Source organism: Miscanthus floridulus, chromosome 18, assembly GCF_019320115.1.
Source record: "Miscanthus floridulus cultivar M001 chromosome 18, ASM1932011v1, whole genome shotgun sequence".
In the NCBI taxonomy this organism is placed as follows: domain Eukaryota; kingdom Viridiplantae; phylum Streptophyta; class Magnoliopsida; order Poales; family Poaceae; genus Miscanthus; species Miscanthus floridulus.
The window spans coordinates 40,504,379-40,519,158 of NC_089597.1; the positions used below are offsets into that span (position 1 = coordinate 40,504,379).

Genomic DNA, 14,780 nt, shown 5'->3' on the forward strand with positions numbered 1-14,780 from the left:
CCCCTCGTTCCCCCCGGCTTGGTGGTGAATGTCGCTCGGAACAAGTGGAGCCACAACTCCCAGTGGGGAGCGATCCCCAAGTACCCTCACAGACGGCGACGAAGATGGCCGCCTGCGCGATGGAGTTGGGGCTGAAATTGTGAAGCTCCACGCCGTAGTAGTGCGGGAGCGCCCGCATGAACTTATCCACCGGCGACCCGAGGCCTCGCTCGTGGAAGACGATGAAGCTCACCACGTAGCCGTCGCGCGGCCTCGGCTCCGACTCGTTCCCCGGAGCAATCCACTCCGGCTCGTCAGGGTCGGTGATCGGGCGAAGAAGACTGGCCTCCACGAGCGACTGCAGCTTCTCCTCGATGACGTCAGACCGCTCCCAAGGATCCGCCGGGAGGATGACGGGACCACCAGCCATCGCGCGGTGGAGGTCGCTGCTGCGGCGGTAATATCTCTCTCTCTTTCTTTCAGTCTCTCGCTCTCGCCCTTCTCCTCCCCGGCGCTCTATGCTCTCAGCAACGGCATAGAGGCAGCGAAAGCGAATGCGGAAAAGGTAAGAAGGGGGAGGGCGAGGCTCTTTGCGTATTTATGCAGGGACGAGACAAAACCACCGGGCGACGAAATCGGGGAAGTTTCCCCAAAAAATCCGGCGCGGTTATCCAGATCCGGTCTTATCACCCACGCGCCCACTCCCTCCTCATTAATCGCGCGTGCAGGTACGTCCCGTCGGCTGACGCCACGTCGTGTCCGACCACAGCAGCAGCAGGCGCCGTTTCGCCTCCCCAAAAAAGCCGCCTCAAAAGACGCGCCTGCCGTTATTAGCCATAGGGAGAGAAATAACCCCCCCCCCGATTCCTTTCAGGCAAAGGAACTGGGCACCGAGCCCGCTACGGTCCAGGGGTTCGAAGGCTGGTCTCCCAGGGGTTTCGACAGCCGCCCCAGGGCAACAGAGTCAGGGGCGACTACGGGCGAGCCTATACGAGGCCGAGGCCCAAGCAAGCGAAACGCTTGGGACACCCTGTGTCGTGTCCGAGACCGGTAGGGAGGTCTCCGAATGGGATCCCACCGTAGGGAGGCACTAAGCCACCGAGGCCCAGCGAACGGCCTCGGCACCCACTAGAGAAACCCTCCGGTACTCTTGGAGCACGTCTCCGGACCGCTAGCCGACCCCCAGTGAACGGGGTACAGGCCTCCACTCGGACTTACCCGATAACAGCTCACCGGAAATGCCATCGTTCGCGCCCACCGAGGGTAGCGCGGCATGTTCCACCCCTCCTTCCGAGCGAAAAGGAAGCGCGAGGGTCGAATAAAAAGTCAGGAGAATCCCCGATGGCCCTCTTGCTCCACGCAGAGGCTAAGGGACTCTTCCTGCAAACCATTGCTGAGGCCCAGCGACTTGGGCTCGCACACAAGGGGGCTCGGCAAAACAAACCCTCCTTCCGAGCGAAAAGGAAGCGCGAGGGTCGTTCAAAAAGCCAGAAGATCTCCTGACGGCCCTCTTGCTCCGTGCAGAGGCTAGGGAGCTCCTTCTGCAAAAGACGTCGAGACCCCGCGACCTAGGCTCGCACCTGAGGGGGGCTCGGTGGACAGACCCTCACGCGCGAGGGGCGAACCAAAAGCCAGGAGGACCTCTGACCGCTCTCTCGCTCCGTGCGAGAGACTTGGGGGCTCCTCCTGCAACTTTGCCGAGACCCAGCGGCTCAGGCTCGCACACGAGTGGGCTCGGCAAACAGCCCCCCGTCCGAGCGAAAAGGACGTGCGGGGGACGGACAAAAAAGTCGGGAGGACCCCTGACCACCCTCTCGCTCCGTGCGGAGGCTCGGGGGCTCTTCCTGCACCCAAGATAAAGACAAGCGACCTGAGCCCGTTACGATCCAGGGGTTCGAAGGCTGGGCCCCTAGGGATTTCGATAGCTGCCCCAGGGCAAAAGAGTCAGGGACGACTACGGGCGAGCCTGTACGAGCGCGCCCTGTGTCGTGTCCGAGACCGGCAGGAAGGTCTCCGAATGGGATCCCACCGTAGGGAGGCACCGAGCCACCGAGGCCCAGCGAACAGCCTCGGCACCCACTAGAGAAACCCGCCGGTACTCTTGGAGCGCGTCTCCAGACCGCTAGCCGACCCCCAGCAAACGGGGTACGGGCCTCCACTCGGACTTACCCAATAACAGCTCACCGGAAATGCCGTCGCTCGCGCCCACCGAGGGTAGCATGGCATCTTCCACCCCTCCTTCTGAGCGAAAAGGAAGCACGAGGGTCGTGCAAAAAGCCGGGGGAACCCCTGACGGCCCTCTCGCTCCAGACGGAGGCTAAGGGGCTCTTTCCGCAGCATCGTCGAGGCCCTGCGATCCGAACTCGCACCCATGGGCCCGGCAAACACAATGAAAACCCCTCACTCGAGAGAGAAAAAAGCCCCTGAAGAAGTAAAATCACTCCTCCAGGGCCTCGGGGGCTACACCCGGCGGGTGCGCTCGCGCGCACCCACCAAAACCTCGAGTACAAAACACCATCCCAACAGGAACTATCAAGAGCCAATTCTCGTCAGAACCTCAGAGGGAGTGCCTTCACTGCCCCCAAGGCTCGGGGGCTACTGTCGGATACCATGAGAAGGGGTACCCTAAGCGAGAACCAAAAACGACTGCTTAGACTTCGTAAAAGTCGAAACCAGCTAAACACCGCTGGCCTCGGCCGATTCTCCGACTCGCCCGAGGCCCCCTCACCAAAGGCCTCGGCCGACCCCCTCTCGTCGCAGGCCTCGGCCGGGCCGCCGACCCTCCGTCTCGCGCGAGGCGGGCTCGGCAGCACTCCGTTGCCTCTTCCTTCACCCGTCCCTCTGACAAAACGTCGTGTCGCATTAACTTAGCCAACTGCTGCCCCTGACCTCGGCCGCATGCTCGGCACAGTACAGCGGAATGGCCGATGGGACAGGGGGCAGGACTAGGCAGGGGTTACCCGCCACTATGCTAACCACTATACACATGGTTGACGCCCTTGCCTCACTGTGCTACCAACTCCTGCTCTGAGAACAACGCAGCGTGGGGAGCCACGTCTGGGATACTGTGGCCTCGGAATCAGTATCCAGGACCAATAATTCCCTCCAAGGCCTCGGCAGTTTGCTTCAGGGGCTCGGCAGCCTGAGGATCCATGTCCGCCGAGCCCCCCACGATGGCTCAGCCTCGGCATCTGCAGGGCCACAGCTCCCTACGACATCATCGCACGATGATGGGGTTACCCGCCACTGTGCTAACCACTATGCACATGGTTGATGCCCATGCCTTACTGTGCTGCCAACTCCTGCTCCGAGAACAACACAGCGTGGGAGCCACGTCTGGGATACTGTGGCCTCGGAATCCGTACCCGGGACCAATCATTCCCTCCAAGGCCTCGGTAGCGTGCTTCAGGGGCTCGGCAGCCTGAGGATCCATGTCCGCCGAGCCTCCCACGATGGCTCGGCCTCGGCATCTGTAGAGCCACAGCTCCCTATGACGTCATCGCACGATGACCAGCACGTCACCCGCCATGTCCTGCATCAAGCTATACTGGAGCCCCACGACGCACAAGATCAAGTATGACCGGCGCGTCACTTCTGCACGACAAGGACGGGGCCACTCCATCGACCATACCACTACAGTGCCGGCTACAGGGCTCAGACACGCCACCCCCATTTATAGAGCGCTATGTATGGACGTCCCTGGTTCTCCCTTAGAGTATAAAAGGGAGGGACCGGGGCCGTTTCTAGAGAGAAAAAAAAGACGAACACACCGATAGAACTACACACTTCTACGCTGCTTGAGAACAACGCCTCAAGCAGCCTGCACCACCCTCGTCGAGACTTGGGGCTAGCTCCCTCTCTCACCTAGCTTGTAACCCCCTACTACGAGCACTCCGGTGCAAGGAACAGAAGATCGATCTCTCAGACTGGACGTAGGGCCTCGATTGCCTGAACCAGTATAAACCTTGTGTCTCTTTGCATCACCATCCGGGATTAGGGACACGCAGCACAAATTCACTCGTTGGTTGAGGGACCCCCGGTTCCAAAACACCGACAAGTATACTGCCCAGTTCTGTCCAACCACAACTCATGCTCTTGCTCGGCCATTTCTACTAGCCCATACTCCCCATCGACGACATAATTAGAAACCTTAACAACTAGCCTAAACACGTTGCCAGGATCAATCTTAACATAATGCATCAACAAGAAATAAATGAAGAGTTAGAGTACATCATACACTGCACAGCTAGCGTACAATGGGAGGGACTGATTTAGCTTACTAAATGGGACAGCCACTCCAATCCATTGTTTGAAGAATCCAATGCACAGCGGCCTGAGAAGCAGAGAAGCCCCAAAAACAAATTAAATCGACGAACCATAACCCTAACCCCAAAATCAAATGGCAAACGCGGACCTGGAAGAGAGGGCCTCGAAGGCACGTACCTTCGCTCCAACGCCAAGGTGCTCGGGGAGACATGGCTCGCGGTGGAGGGCGGCGTTGGGCGCGGCGAGGTGTGCGGCGGCGTTGGGTGGCGGCTTCGACGAGCAGAGCGAGAGAAAGAAGAAAGGAGGAGTGGAAGGGCGAGCTAGAGTGGGCCGGACCGCGCGTGGGGAGGGATAGAGAGGGCAGGGGCAGGGGCGGTCATTTTCCCTTCGCCTGCCACGCTGGCCAGCTGGGGTGGCGTGGCACGCCAGCAATTGTGGTAAAAATGTATCGTTTTTCTCTCTCAGCTGCTAAAATCGTAGCGACAATTCTAAACCTGCTATACGAGAGGAGTGAACATCCGTTACGATGGTAAAAAGTTAAATATCCCCATGCTGTATAACACCAACTCTGACCATCATCGCCTCCTCCCTCCGCCGTTTCCCGCCCAAATCCCCACCGCCGCCCAAATGTTCTTGTCGGAGGAGGACGAGTCCGCCGCGGCGCAGAAGCTTGCGGGCTTCCTCTTCGATTCCTACGCCGACGACATTCACCGCATCCTCCTCGACGACGATCCCTCCAAGCTCCATTTCCCGCTCGTTATTGAGTGCGTCCTCCCGTTCCCGTTCCCGTTCCCCTTCACCAAACCCTAACCCCATCTCCACTCGCAGATTCGCTGAGCTTATGGAGTTCGACCCCAAGTTCGCCGGCAAGCTCTACTTAGATCCCCATAAGTACCTGCCCTTCCTCAAAGACGCCGCACAATGGGCCCAGGTCAGCGAACCATCTGAGCATACAACCACCTCCTGCATCTCCATGCCCATTCCCCATTCTTTTCTGAAACCTTAATATTGCCTTGCAGGACAAGGTGTTGAAGAAACTGGGGAATTCGAAAACCACAGAGACAAAGAAGTCCGTGCATGTGCGTATCGATGTCATTGGATCGCCGCTAGAATCCCCTGGTGCGCACGTGTGCTACCCTTGTGCTCGTTCGAATGCCTGTGTGGTGATTTGTTCGCGCTATTTGGCGGGCCACTTCATCATATTCGTAGTTTTGTGGTGATGGAGGTGTTTTGCACTTTTGCAGAGGTCTCCCCAAGTATTGGAAAGGTGAGGGTGAAGCACATGAGGAAATTGATTGCTCTGAAGGGAACTGTGATCAGATCAGGTGGTGTGAAGATGATTGAGTATGAGAGGTGCTACATGTGCAGGAAGTGCAAACACAGGTTTGTGATTCATATTTCCGGACTTTTTCAATACATACACAATAAAATTCGTATCGGTGCGGTTCTGTTATTTCAGACGGCTATCTACCGATTAAGCTGGTTAGGTAGAAGCGTCCTTTAAAAAAGTGAGAAATTTCCTAAAACTAAAGAGGAGTTTAATATTTCTAGCTGGGCTGGTAATATTATATAATTTCTCTTACATTTTTGTAACACTAAGGACCCGTTTGGTAGTGATCCAGATTCTCCCTAAAAATGATTCTCTGTTGAAACAGAATCACTTGCTCATGTTATGACCGGGCTGCAGTATTCCAGGCGCAAGCCCATTAGTGGCTAAGAGAGCCCATTAGCATATTTAGTTTTATTTCTCAATTTTATTCACGGAAGTATAAATACTTGTAATCAGGCACAATTGGATTTTAAGCAAGAGTAATCATATTACTCGGCTTCCTTAGGGAGCCGGAAGTTTGCCCTAGCCGCCTCTGTTCTCTTCCTTGCGCGCGAGATCACGGCGCCCCGCCGCCGATCCTCCATCTTCAAACCACGTCCAACCATCACCCATTCGTACAACCTTCGATCCATCAGAGGGAGAGCACCGGTCCATACCAACCTGGTATCAGAGATGTCGATCCCCCTGCCCTCCACCACCGTGCCACCGTTGGCCGCAACCGCGCCGCCACCTGCGTCCACCACCGCGCCGCCACCTGCGTCCTCCTCCACGTCGGCGATGGTGCCGACGCCGTCGCTGCCGATGGGCGCGCCGGCTGCCCCGCGAGTCATCTTCACGCCCGAGCAAACGACGGCGGCCATCGTCGATCTCAGCAATGGCATGGCGGAGATGCGGCTGACGATGCAGTCCATCCTCCAGTACCTCCACCCGCCGATGCCGTCCTACGTAGCACCACCTCAGCCATCCCTGCCGCCTTCCCAGCAGATGCTGCCGATCTCGTACCCCTACGGGATGCCCACCGATGCCAGCCCATCGTCTTCCACCTCTACGCCGCTGCCGTCGACGAACGTCCCGATCCACATGATCCGATTCCCACCATCGCCATCCCAGATACCAGCATGGGCCCTGGGGCAACCCAGCCCCGTTTATACCACGGCCCCGTCCCGGCCGCAAGTTCCCGCGACACCCTCCACCGGTGCCGTAATGGACCATGGGGGACCCGTGGCGTCGGGTACCCTCTACGGCGGGATGGATGGCACCCTCTTCCACGGCAGCAGCGTGTTGCCACCGGCCACCAGCGCCCCGAGCTCCAACGACAGTGCCTTCGAGGGTGGCGCTCCGGCGGCCGCGCAGGGCAGCATGCCCCTAAAATTCCACAAGCTTGAGTTCACAACTTATGACGGCTCTGTGGATCCGTTGAACTGGCTCACGCATTGTGAGCAATTCTTTCGGGGCTAACTCACGCCGGCGTCGCAACGCACATGGATGGCATCCTACCACCTCACCGGAGCTGCCCAGACGTGGTACTACGCCCTCGAGCAGGACGAGGGCATGCCTCCATGGGACCGTTTCAAGGACCTGTGTCGCCAACGTTTCGGGCCTCCTATCCGCGGCACCCGCCTGGCGGAACTGGGCCGGCTGCCGTTTCACTCTTCGGTGGAGGAGTTCGCCGGTCGCTTCCAGGCCGTCCTGGCACACGCCCGGAACATATCTACACGCCAGAAGGCCGAGCTGTTCGTGGGTGGTCTCCCGGACCACATTCGCGTGGATGTGGAGATGCGAGATCCCGGCGACCTCTAGACGGCCATGTACTTGGCTCGTGCTTTCGAACGTCGCGCCGAGGCCATGGCGGTGCCTGCGCAGCGTGGCGCCCGTCCTCCTCAGCGGTCGGGCCCTCCAGCACGGGCTCCCGCGGGGGGTGCTACTCCAGCGGCCGCGTTCGCCCTTCCAGCGCCGGCATCTGCAGGCTCGGGCGCAGCGACGCCTGCTCGGCCATTCCGATGTTTATCGCCGGCCGAGATGCTCGAACGCCGTCGCCAAGGCTTGTGCTATAACTGCGATGAGCAGTATGTACGTGGACATGTGTGCCCCCACTTGTTCTACCTGGAGTCCACAGACTACATCGATGATGAGGGGCTCAACGCCGCGGACGCCGATGCGGCTGCACAGCCCGAGGAGTCGACACCTCCGGGGGGGCACTGTTAATGCCCTTGTTGTTTCAGTGTACGCTCTTGCAGGGATCCGAACCTACCACACCTTGCTGCTGCCGGTTGTGGTCAACGGGGAACGCCTCCTCGCCCTGCTGGACACGGGTTCCACCCACACCTTCCTCCAGGGTACCGTCATGTGCCGCCTGGGGCTCGTTCCGCGGGGGGGGGGGGGGGGCGCCCACCTTCTTGTCACCGTCGCCAACGGCGAGCGCGTGCCGTGTGAGGGGATCGCTCATGACGTCCCTATCACCATCGGCGGCGAGTCTTTCCCCGTCACCTGCGTTGGCCTCACGCTCGGCTGCTTCGACTTCATCCTCGGCGTCGACTTCCTCGGGACGTTGGCCCCCTTGCTCTGGGACTTTGAGGGCCTGACCGTGGCCTTCCAGAGGGACGGCCGACGCGTGACGTGGCAATGCGTTGGTGCCCCCGGCGCTCCGACGAATCACCAACCCCTGGCCGCGGTCACGGCTGACCCGCACCACCTGCTGCTGGAACAGCTACTGCTACAGCACGGGGCCATCTTCGACGAACCTCGTGGCCTCCCTCCAGCGCGGCCCTACGACCACCGCATCCACCTCCTACCCGGGACCGCGCCGGTGGCGGTGCGCCCTTACCGGTACCCGCAGCTGCAGAAGGACGAGTTGGAGCGGCAGTGTGCCGCCATGTTGGAGCAGGGCATCATCCGGCCGAGTACATCCCCGTTCTCCGCGCCGGTGCTGCTTGTCAAGAAGGCGGATGGGTCATGGCGCTTCTGCATCGACTATCGAGCGCTCAATGACAAAACGTCCAAGGACAAATTTCCCATCCCGGTGGTTGATGAACTCCTCGACGAGCTTCACGGGGCTCGCTACTTCACCAAGCTCGACCTCCGGTTGGGCTACCACCAGGTGCGCATGCACCCAGCGGACGTCGAGAAGACCGCTTTCCGCACCCACCACGGCCACTTCGAGTTCCTGGTGATGCCGTTTGGGTTGTCCAACGCCCCGGCTACTTTCCAGGCGCTGATGAACGACGTCCTCCGGCCCTTCCTCCGCAGGTTCGTGCTGGTTTTCTTCGATGACATTCTGATCTCCAGCACGTCGTGGTCTGAGCATCTCCAGCACGTGGGCCTCGTCTTCACCGCCTTGTGAGCTCACGACCTCTACCTAAAGAGGTCGAAATGCTCCTTCGGGACCCTCTCCGTCGCTTACCTCGGCCATGTCATCTCCGCCGACGGCGTCGCTATGGACAGCGACAAGGTGGCCGCGGTCGCCTCTTGGCCGACGCCTCGCTCCCCACGAGGTGTGCGCGGCTTCCTCGGGCTCGCCGGCTACTATCGGAAGTTCATCCGCGACTTCGGCTCCATCGCGGCGCCACTCACGCGTCTCCTGCGCAAGGAGGCGTTCGTCTGGACAGCGGAGGCTGCTGAGGCCTTTGCCGCCCTCAAGCAGGCTCTCTCGTCAGCCCCGGTTTTGCAGATGCCGGACTTCGTGCGCCAGTTCCTGGTCGACTGCGACGCGTCGGGCGCGGGCTTCGGCGCCGTTCTGCACCAGGGGTCGGGCCCCCTGGCCTTCTTCAGCAGGCCGTTCGCTGCACGTCATGTCAAACTGGCGGCCTATGAGCGCGAGCTAATTGGCTTGGTGCAAGCGGTGCGGCATTGGAGGCCGTACTTGTGGGGGCGTCGCTTCCTCGTCCGCACCGACCACTACAGCCTGAAGTTCCTCCTGGACCAACGGCTTTCCACGGTTCCGCAACACTAGTGGATTAGCAAGTTGTTCGGGTTCGACTTCACAGTGGAGTATCGTCCGGGCCAGCTCAATTCGGCGGCCGATGCGCTGTCCCGCCGCGACGAGGACACTGCAGCGGTGTGCACCTTGTCGGGACCGTCCTTCACCCTCTTCGATGACATCAGGAAGGCCACCACCGACGACCCCGTGGCGTGCGGCCTCCTGCAACAGCAGGACGACACCCACCTGGAGGCACCGTAGGGGACCGTGGATGGCTTCCTCCTCCATGGCAAGCGCGTCTACGTTCCTGATCTGGGGGACCTACGCCACCAAGTGGTGGCCCTGGCCCACACCGCCGGGCATGAGGGTGTTCAGAAGACCCTTGTGCGACTATGTCGCGATTTCTACATCCCCGGCGACCGCAAGCTTGTGCAGGATTTTGTCCGCTCCTGCGACGTGTGCCAACGCAACAAGACGCCGACCACACAGCCGGCTGGCCTCCTCCAACCCCTGGATGTGCCGTCACAGGTGTGGGCCGACATCTCCATGGACTTCATCGACGGCCTTCCCAAGGTGCATGGCAAGTCGGTGATCTTGACGGTGGTGGATCGGTTCTCCAAATACGCTCACTTCATTGCCCTCAGCCACCCCTACACCGCCGCCTCGGTCGCCCGTGCCTTCTTCGAAGGGATTGTGCGGCTACACGGCTTCCCCAACTCCATCGTCAGCGATCGCGATCTGGTCTTCACCAGCAACCTGTGGCGTGACCTCTTTAAGCTTGCAGGTGTGAAGCTGCGTTTGAGCACGGCGTTTCACCCTCAGACCGACGGCCAATCTGAGGTCGTCAACAAGGTGATCGCGATGTACCTCCGTTGTGCGACCGGCGACCGCCCGCGCTCATGGGTGGACTGGCTTCCGTGGGCGGAGTACTGCTACAACACGTCGTTCCACACGACGCTCCGGGCGACGCCGTTTGAGGTGGTCTACGGCCGGCCTCCGCCGCCCCTCCTTTCCCACAGAGAGGGGGCCGCTGACACGGAGGCCGCGGACACCATGCTCCGGGACCGGGACGCCTTCTTGGTGGAGGTCCGGGAGCGCCTTCTTCAGGCGCAGCAGCATCCCAATCGCCGCTACGACGAGCATCATCGCGCTGTGGACTTCAACGTCGGCGACTGGGTACTCCTTCGTCTGCTCCATCGACCCACCCACACTCTTGCAACGCCGGCAAAGGGCAAGCTGCGGCCGCAATACGCTGGCCCTTTCCAGATCCTGGAACGTATATGCCAGGTGGCCTACCGCCTGCAGCTACCAGAAGGTGCACGTCTGCATGACGTTTTTCATGTTGGCTTGCTCAAGCAGTGGAGGGGTGATCTCCCCACGGCTACGGCGGCCGTGCCGCCTGTTCAGGAGGGGCGCCTGCTGCCAGTTCCGGAACGTGTTCTGTGTGCTCAGCTCCGCCGTGGCGATTGGAAGCTGCTAGTCAAATGGCACGGACTTCCCGACGACGATGCGACATGGGAACCGCTCGATGACTTCAAGACTCTTTACCCCGATGTCTAGCTCGAGGACGAGCTGTTTGTCGGGATGGGAAGAGATGTTATGACCGGGCTGTAGTATTCCAGGCGCAAGCCCATTAGTGGCTAAGAGAGCCCGTTAGCATATTTAGTTTTATTTCTCAATTTTATTCATGGAAGTATAAATACTTGTAATCCGGCACAATTGGATTTTAAGCAAGAGTAATCATATTACTCGGCTTCCTTAGGGAGCCGGAAGTTTGCCCTAGCCGCCTCTGTTCTCTTCCTTGCGCGCGAGATCACGGCGCCCCGCCGCCGATCCTCCATCTTCAAACCACGTCCAACCATCACCCATTCGTACAACCTTCGATCCATCAGAGGGAGAGCACCGGTCCATACCAGCTCAATTCCTTGCTACTGATCCAGATACTCGCTGAAATGAACAAGAATCGGTTGGAAACAAGCTTTTGGGTGATTCTCCCTCCCAGTGTTTAAATGAGAAACGTTTCAAGGTTATTCAGGGTGAAATGTTACTAGTTTTTTCAGCATCTGGTTGAGATTCAATGCTCAGAACTAGAAATGTTTGACCCATCCAAACGGGAAGCCTATTTGGGTTACTTGAGTCTGTAAGCGAAAAGATCCATCAGCAGGAGTCGTCATTCTTACCCTTGGTTATATTATATTTTTTTCAAGAAATTGGTGGGGATATTCAGAGTTGAAACTGTTTGTTGATTGCCTTGAAAGTTTATATAAACTTCCAGATGATTATTTTGTGACTTGACAATGACATATAGCAAGAAATGTTGTGACCTCATCATTTCTTCTAAGAAGAATTGTTGAACATTGTGACATACTCTGGATAGACAATACCTAGATTTTCTTTACCTTGAACAGCTTTGAGGTCTATCCTGAGCTGGAGGCTAGGAATCGTATAAATCTTCCTCCATTGTGCCCAAAGGTATTTGATTTCCTTAGTAGATTCTTTTACTGTTGTTTTTTTTTCTTGTTCTACATATATCTGTCAACATGTAGTGAACATTTGCATTGTGCTCCGTGATAGGGAGGCTGTACAAGTGCTTCTTTTCAGTTCGTAGAAGGTAGCACCATTTGCCATGATTACCAAGAAATCAAAATTCAAGAGAATGTACAGCTTCTTGGTATTGGGTCTATACCCCGCTCCATGCCTGTAATTTTGATGGATGACCTTGTTGATAGCATTAAAGCTGGAGGTAAGCAGCCTCTTTGTGATTTATCCATAGGATCATGTGGAACGACTATTGGTATTATTTTGTCCTCCATGTCCTCAGTCCTTATCCTGCATATTAGGCAAGTCTATGTGTGATTAGCTATGATTAGCATCTGCTATGTATACTTGATTGTATTCCTTGTGTTCCCAGCCATATTGGCTATATATATGAAGGTCACCCCCCCATATTGGGTGTGAGGTGTGTCTCTACATGGTATCAGCCTATCAGATCCTATTTTCCTGTCCTTTTCTCTCGTGCGACTCTCCCTGATCGCACCTTCCCCACGCGCGACCCTTCCTGCTCGCGCAGCAGCCCAACGCGCGCGTCTCCCTCGTGTCCGTCCACCCTCACCAGCTATTCTACTCCCTCTCTCATCTCCGATGGCCTCCTCCTCCTCGGCCACCAGTGCCGACACCCTGCCCGCGACAGGCACTCCAACCATGGCTGCCATGAGCACCGGCGCTGCTGCCCTGATCGTGGCTCACAACTACGCCACATTCAATGTCAAGTCCCACATCCCATTCACGCTGGACCTGCAATCCAACTACTCCAAGTGGGCGTTCTTCTTCAAGTCGCCGTGCGGCAAGTTCGGCCTTCGCTCGCACATCGATGGCTTTGCTCCCCCTCGTCCTGATGATCCTCAGTGGGTTGCCGCGGAGTGCTGCGTCCGGGGCTGGATCTCCGGCTCCGTCGACGACTCCGTCCTCGACCTCGCCATGGACGGTGCCGATCCCACTGACCGTGATCTGTGGGTGGCCATTGAAGGGATCTTCCGCGCCAACCGGGAGCCACGCGCCATCTTCCTCAACGAATTTCACTCCATGGTGCAAGGTGACAGCACCATATCGGCGTACTGCCAGCGGCCGAAGATCAAGGCCGCCGCTCTTCGCGACGTCGGCCATCCTGTTCAGGACTCGCAGCTCGTCCTCGCCCTTCTACGTAGCCTCAATCCTCGCTTCTCCAACACCGCCGACGACATCGCCAACTCCGCTGTCCTTCCCACATTCGCCAGGGCCCATGACATGCTGGCCCTAAAGGAGCTCCGTCTCGCCAATGACGAAAAGACGGTCGCCAGCACCGCCCTCCTCACCACCGCCAGCTCTGGCTGCACCAGCCTGGGCGGGTGCCGTGCTCTCACTGCAACAGCCAACTTTGGAGGTCCACACAACCCACACGTGACCGGCTATGGCAGCACCAAGGGCGGCGGCGGTGGCAACAGCAGCGGCAGCAAGGGCAAGGGCCGGTGCTGGAACAGCGGCTCTACGCAGCAGCACGGCGGCGTTGGCCAGACTGGTCAATACGAACCCATGGGCCCCTGGCTTTGCTACAATCCATGGGCGCCACAGGGCCCTCCTTCGGCTCAGCAGGCCGGCTAGCACCCAGGCGTGCTTGGCGCCCCTCCTCCTTAGGCTCACACGGCCTTCGCGCCTATGCAGCCCCCCACGACATTTGCGCCGCTCCACGCCTCTCAACCAGCTCCCATGTGGAACCAGGATGGTCTTGTCGCTGCACTCAATCAGATGCATCTCCAGGGCCAGCATCCCTGGGTCCTGGATTCCGGCGCCTCCTCCCACATGAGCTCCTCGGATGGTATACTCCTCTCGTCATCCTCCTCCTCACTCTTCCATTATAGTTGGCAATGGTGCACATCTTCCTATTTCATATCGTGGCAAGTCTGTTCTTCATACACCAGCGTCCAATTTTCATCTAAATAATGTATTAGTTGTCCCATCTCTAGTCCGCAATCTGCTATCTGTCCGTCAATTTACTAGGGACAACAACTGCTCTATAGAATTTGACGCTCTTGGTTTTTCTGTCAAGGATATCCCGACCCGACGCGTGATGCTTCGCTGCAATAGTGCTGGTGATCTTTATACCTTCCCTGCTGCATCTTCCGCTCCACACGCCAGCATTGCCATCTCCACCGACCTCTGACATCGCCATCTTGGTCATCCCAGCTCCGCCACCATTGACATTCTTCGTCATAATGCGTCCATCAGCTGTAATAAAGTAGAGCAACTGCTATGTCATTCTTGTCAGCTTGGCAAACATGTGCGCCTCCCTTTTTCAGATTCCAATTCATATACTTCCATGCCTTTTGAACTTGTTCACTGTGATGTATGGACATCCCCGGTTGCCAGTGTATCCGGGTATCAATATTATCTCGTTTTACTTGATGATTTTACTCATTTCTGTTGGACCTTTCCCCTCACTCGCAAATCTAAAGTCTCCACACATATCGCAAATTTTTGCAATTATGTCCACACTCAATTCAGCCTTGCCATCAAAGCTGTCCAAGCCGACAACGGCACTGAGTTCGTAAACAATACCCTCAATACTCTCTTTGCTTCCCGTGGTATTCATTTATGCCTCTCGTGTCCATATACCTCCCCACAAAATGGCAAGGCTGAACGTCTTCTTCGCACATTGAACAACATCAGTCGCACGATGCTCCTCCATGCTCACATGCCTGCTCAGTACTGGGCTGAGGCGCTCGCCACAGCCACATACCTTCTGAACAGGCGTCC

The 14,780-nt window shown here is 57.9% G+C and overlaps 2 protein-coding genes across 2 annotated transcripts; both read left to right on the plus strand.

Annotated features, from left to right (window-relative positions):
- Positions 1-4,851: 4,851 nt before the first annotated feature.
- LOC136519502 (probable DNA helicase MCM9) lies at positions 4,852-12,433 on the plus strand. The gene is made up of 6 exons (XM_066512889.1): positions 4,852-5,009; positions 5,074-5,176; positions 5,265-5,364; positions 5,490-5,628; positions 11,900-11,963; positions 12,066-12,433. The coding sequence occupies exons 1-6, from the start codon at positions 4,873-4,875 to the stop codon at positions 12,345-12,347; spliced, it is 825 nt and encodes a 274-aa protein (XP_066368986.1). The 5' UTR covers positions 4,852-4,872; the 3' UTR covers positions 12,348-12,433.
- Positions 12,434-12,632: 199 nt separating this feature from the next.
- On the plus strand, positions 12,633-13,628 carry LOC136523701 (uncharacterized). Its single transcript, XM_066517297.1, has one exon. The coding sequence runs from the start codon at positions 12,633-12,635 to the stop codon at positions 13,626-13,628; it is 996 nt and encodes a 331-aa protein (XP_066373394.1).
- The last annotated feature ends 1,152 nt before the right edge of the window (positions 13,629-14,780 follow it).